The sequence below is a fragment of the Elephantulus edwardii genome, unplaced genomic scaffold (genome assembly GCF_000299155.1).
Source record: "Elephantulus edwardii isolate Elephantulus edwardi_28Jun2011 unplaced genomic scaffold, EleEdw1.0 scaffold00163, whole genome shotgun sequence".
Classification (NCBI taxonomy): Eukaryota; Metazoa; Chordata; class Mammalia; order Macroscelidea; family Macroscelididae; genus Elephantulus; species Elephantulus edwardii.
Genome location: NW_006399913.1, coordinates 4,047,380 through 4,052,855, shown reverse-complemented (window position 1 = coordinate 4,052,855; position 5,476 = coordinate 4,047,380). Strand labels below are relative to the sequence as shown.

At 42.4% G+C, this 5,476-nt stretch overlaps 1 protein-coding gene across 1 annotated transcript in view; it reads left to right on the top strand.

Moving 5' to 3' along the window:
* The window catches only part of LOC102846971 (chromosome unknown open reading frame, human C11orf73), a 60,600-nt gene that overhangs the window by 14,064 nt on the left and 41,060 nt on the right, over window positions 1-5,476 (top strand). The window contains exon 2 of the mRNA XM_006895261.1: window positions 1,340-1,559. Coding sequence (XP_006895323.1) covers window positions 1,530-1,559 — 30 coding nt within the window. The 5' untranslated portion in view covers window positions 1,340-1,529. The remainder of the gene's footprint in view (window positions 1-1,339; window positions 1,560-5,476) is intronic.

Below are 5,476 nucleotides of genomic sequence, written 5' to 3'. Positions count from 1 at the left end.
GTCTCCAGAGAGACACCATTGCTCTTCAGCACTTTGGAGAGGTCCCTAACAGCAGACTTTCCCATGGCAATGCGACTTTTAATTTCCTGGCTGCTTGTTGGTATGAGGGTATAAATAGTTGGTTACTCCCCCTGACCCCACCATTGTTGGAATCTTCTGATCCTGTCTGCATCCAGATGCTTGCAGTACTACTTCCTTTGAATACGAAAGAATGAAGAATTATTGGTATCCTTGAATAATGGTGTTGTAGAAGGATAATGGCTATACCACTGACTTGCAGAAGGCCCAAGTCTGTTTTCAAAGTACAGTTAGAATGTTCCTTAAAAGGGAGGCTGTGCTTTGAACAGGATGGACTGGTCCCTAGACAAAGATACCACATTTTGTAGAGGATCAAAGGAAAAAATGGAAGGTTGAAGAGCAGCATAGACTGAGACAAGGATGGTGGGGAACCAAGCAAGGCAGTTATCTTGTTCTGTTGTACAAAGAGAGTCCCTTTAAATCCTGCCTCCACGGCTCCAGATAAATGGAAAAAACGGGTAGTTAGAACTCTAGATTTGGAGCAGGTCTGAATTCACTGCTATCATTTACTGCTGTGTAAAGGCCAGAGAAATTACATGAGAGCTGGACAATGACTAAGGCTGATAGAAGAAGAATCGATGCCTTTTGAGTTGTGGTGCTGAAGAATATCGAATATACCATGGACCGCCAAAACAACAAAAAGGGTCTGTTCTGAAAAGGGTGAAACCAAGTTGCTCCTTAGAGGCAAGGATTTTGAATCTCCATCGCACATAATTTGGCATAGTTGCCAGGAAAGACCTGTCTCTGGAGAAGGATGTCTATGTCTTGGGGGGGAGGGAGACTGGATGAGATGGGTCGACACAGTGACTGCGGCAATGGGATTGGGTATGTCAGATACGGTGAGACTGGATCAGGATAGGGCAGGGTTCAGAACTATTGCTCATAGGATCGTCATGGGTTGTAGTTGAATCCACGGCACACAACAACTAAGGCCAAAGGCTGGTCACTTCGATCTTTTCTTTCTTTCCTAGAAAATCGGAGTAATAATACCTACCTCATAGAGTTGTAAGGAATGTAGTGAGGTGATGAAAGCATGCTGTAATCTCTACTATACTGTACAAACATTACAAACGCTCAGCATTTTATTAGGAATGTCAGGGTTGGACCACGTGGAACTAAAAGCCTTTTCTGCGTATCCCAGCCGGCCAATTTTCGCGCTTCCAGGAAACGAGCGCAGGGCCCTCTGGGAGTTGTAGTCAGTATTTGCTCTAATCCCGTCTATGTCAGAAAGGCGAGGAGTCGGCCCCGGAAGTACTTGTAGGTTAGAACTAGAATGTCAGAGGTCGCGGGGCCAGTAGGCGTTCTTGTAGCTGGTCCAGTCGCTATGTAGTGGCGGGGCAGACACCATCCTGAAAGTTCTGCAAGACTCTTGGACTCGTCTAGGGCCGTAGCCTCTCAAGTTCTAGTTGCCGGCTTCCGGCCCCTGGCCGCTCACCGGAGCCGCTGCCGCCATGTTTGGCTGCCTGGTGGCGGGGAGGCTGGTGAGGATGGGCGGGGTATCAGCGCGGGGGCTGGAGAGTGGGGTGAAGCCGGTGGGTCCGGAGGGTGCGCTGGTCCGCGTGATGGGGGGCAAGCCTTTCATGTCCACTTTTTGACTGGTTGTGTAAAGGTGTAGCACGGTGTGCTCTGCCTTGCCCGCAGCTCTGTTCAGGTTCATTTGAATAATAATAATAGCATCATTAGCTGCCATTTGTCGCCTCTCATCCCTTAAGTATCCGGCGCTGACGCTCTGTGCTGTGCTCGCCTTTCTTTTGATTCGCTATTTAAGCCTTGTGTTTAAAGCTTATTTGTACCTTAAACTTCATCCTCATAACTCGATAGTTGGCAATTAATTTTCCCATTTTGCTGTGGAAGGGCTTGAGAGGTCAACAGTATAAATGAATACATGAGTTAGAAAACATAAAATTTGAATGTAGCTTTGTGTCTCTTGTTTCTCAACAGTTAATATGTTTGGGCAATCTAGAACATCTGAGTCTGTTTGTACTTGATGTGGTTGAAAGTGGACTAATAAAAAAATGCCTGAAATTCAATATAAGCCATACCTGGAACGACTCCAGAAAGAGACGAGTTGTTTCCTTTTATGTCGTAAGAGAGAATAACCTAACTTTCCAGATGCTAAGAATTAAGAAGTCACCTTGCGTAGTCGTTCATTTGAAATTTGGAGGGTGAATTACTCACATGCAAACAACTCATAAAAGCCGTTTCATACTTGATACTCTTAGAGCTCGTTCTTCCCCTGCCTTCTTGCTTTCTTAAATGTTTCAAGTGCCTTTGTTGGATTGTTAAAACTTTCACGCGTTTTTACAAGTGTATTATATTCTGGCCACAGTTTTGAGCAACCTCAAAGATTAATTAGAACGCCGTCTCAACTAACCTCATCAAGCTTTATCTCTTGAATGACTAGGAGACCGCCGGTGATAATAGTCATAATTGATAATCCTGCTGAGAATGCTGCTCCTGGTAAAAAAAAAAAAAAATGAAAGGACTAGTCTGGGAAGAAGTGTGGGACTGGGTGAGACACTGAAAACGTTTGTTTTTAAAGAATCAAAAGATTGAAGTCCATATTTTTTGGGGGGGTGCAGGGAAGAGTGCTGGATTTTTTTTTTTTTTTTGAGAGAAAGGAGGGAGGCATGTTTCACTTTTAATTTTTGAATTTTCAAGAAGGCTAATAACAATGACTGGTACATAGAACATTTAAAAACAACTACATTCTGTTACTAGAAAAAATAATATCCAAAATTATGAATCCAGTTTTCTATTCCCAGAAAATTCTATTTTGGAAGAAAAAAGTACATTGTTTTCTCAAGACAAGAATTAGAGTTCCATCATGCAGAGTTATAGCATGAATGCCTTGTGTGGTGTTGACACTTAAAATAGTTATTTTGTCTGAGTGTTTCAAGACTTGTTTAAACTATTTTTATGCTAAGTTCATGAACATGCAAAAAACTGTTGAGGATCAATTTAATGCATACAGAGGCCAGGTGGCTTATATTTAATATATAATATTCCTTTGATTTTATTTTTAATGCTTAAGCTGGAGATTTTAAATTGAGTCAGAAAACTTCAGAAAAAAAGAACCAGCACTTATCTTTAAGACTGTTCAAGATCTCTTGGGAATTCACTGTAGAGTGTTTGTTATCACAGTTAGCAAATAAGGAAGAACAAAATAGAACTCCCACTCATGGTGCTGTCCATCAAATTTCCAGTGCTCTAAATCTTTACAGGAGAAGACTGCTTCATTTTTCCTCTTTGGAGTGTCCAGTAGATTCTAGCCACCTACCTTCTGGACAGCATTCTAGCACTTAGCATGCTTTGCCACTAGAACTCCTTATAATAATTGTTATTATGTAACAGTATTATGTTTTCATTAGGTTTTCATCTTTGCAGTGGTAGGTGAGTTATTACAGAGGCCCAAAGCGCTCATTTTATTAGATACTGTTGATACTGTCGTATCAACTTGTGGCTCATAACAGTCCTTTGAATGTCAGATCAGAACCCTGCCCTATCCTGTGCCATGCTCATCATCTGTGCCACACTAGAGTCCATTGTTACAGTCACTGTGTCAGTCTGTCTCATTAAGGATCTTCCCTCTAATACTTGTTACGTGCTGTCAAGTCGGTCAAGAAGGCTGCGATTCAGTCAACCCTATGTACAGCAGCCCTGAAACCTGCTCTATCTTGTGCCAACCTTATTGTCTCTGACACACCTACCCCCGTTACCCCAGTAGCGGAATCAGCCCTTTTCACTAAGGATCTTCCTCTTTTGCACTGTCCCTCCACCCTCCTGAGCATGATTTCCCTCTCCAAGGACTGGCCCTTCCTTGCACCATGTCAAAAGTATGTCAGACGAAGCGTCAGAATCCTTGCTTCCAAGGAGCAGCCTGGTCTCACCCTCTCTAGGATGAACCTGTATGTTCTCCTAGCAGTCTGTGGTATATAAAGTACTCTTCTTCAGAACCACAGCTCAAAGGCGTCAATTCTATCATCCCTAGTCATTACCCAGCTTTCTGATGCATAGCACATAATTGTGAAGACCATAGCCTGTATCGGGTGCACCTTGGTCTCCAGATGGACACTGTTGCTCTTCAGTACTCTGGAAATGTCTCTGTCAGCAGACTTGCCCAATGCAATTTGTCTTTTAATTTTCTGGCTGTAGCTGCCAAAAGTGTTGACTGTTGAGCCAAGCAAACTGAAATTATTAAAAACCTCAGTCTCTTCACCGTTTATCATGATGCTCCCAGTCGACCCAGTGGTGAGAATCTCTTTATTTTCTTGATGTTGAATTTCAATCCAAGGCTGCAGTGAAAACTAGGCTAGATGCTGGTTGTGGAGCAAATCACTGACTACTCATAAGCACGTTCAAGCTGAGGAAGCTAAGGAAAGTTAAATCCATAGGAACCAAAATTTGACGTTTAGTCTATCCCACTTGAATTTCAAAACCATCTCAGGAACAGATTTGAGACCTTGGATACTCATGAGCAAAGACCAGATGAGTTGTGGGAGGATATCAAGAATATCATCCATGAAGAATGTAAAAGGTCATTACAGAGACACAAGGAAAAGACGAAGCATGTCACATGAGACTGAATATTGGACTAGAGTGTTGCAAAGCCAAAGCAAAGGGAAGAAATCAAGAAATTAAGGAGCTGAACAGAAAATATGAAAGGTCAGCACAGGAAAAGATTACAATAAAATACGCAGAAAGCTAGAGTCAGAAAATCAAAAGTGCCAAGCTCATTTGGCATTTCTTTTTTTAAAAAAATTTTTTTTAATTGTTGACAAAAATCACAGAACATTATTTTTATATTCTTTTTTAATTTTTTTTATTATTAATTTCAATGAAAATTTACAGTTGTTGTTATGTGCCGTCGATTCGCTTGCGACTCATAACGACCCTATGTACAACAGCCCTAAACTCTGCTCTGTCCTGTGCCTATCACACTGTCTCTGACACTCCCATCCCCATTACCCCAGTCACTGAATCAGTCCACCTCATAGAGAGCCTTCCCCTCCTGCACTGTCCCTCTACCCTAGGTCCCTCCTTACAACATGTCCAAATATGTTAGACGGAGCCTCAGAATCCTTGCCTCCAAGGAGCCACCTTGTTTTACCCTTTCCAGGATGAATCTGTTTGTTTTCCTAGGAGTTCATGGTACTCTAAATACTCTTCTCCAGCACCACAGCTCAAAGGCATCAATTCTCCCTCTATCTGCCTTAGTCATTGTCCAAATCTGATGCATAACAGGTGATAGCAAAGACCATGGCCTGTATCAGACACAACTTAGTCTCTAGAGAGACGCCATTGCTCTTCAGTACTTTGGAGAGGTCCCTAACAGCAGACTTTCCCAGAAAATTTACAGAGACTTTGGATTCATTCATTGTTGCCCTTTTCTCTCCTC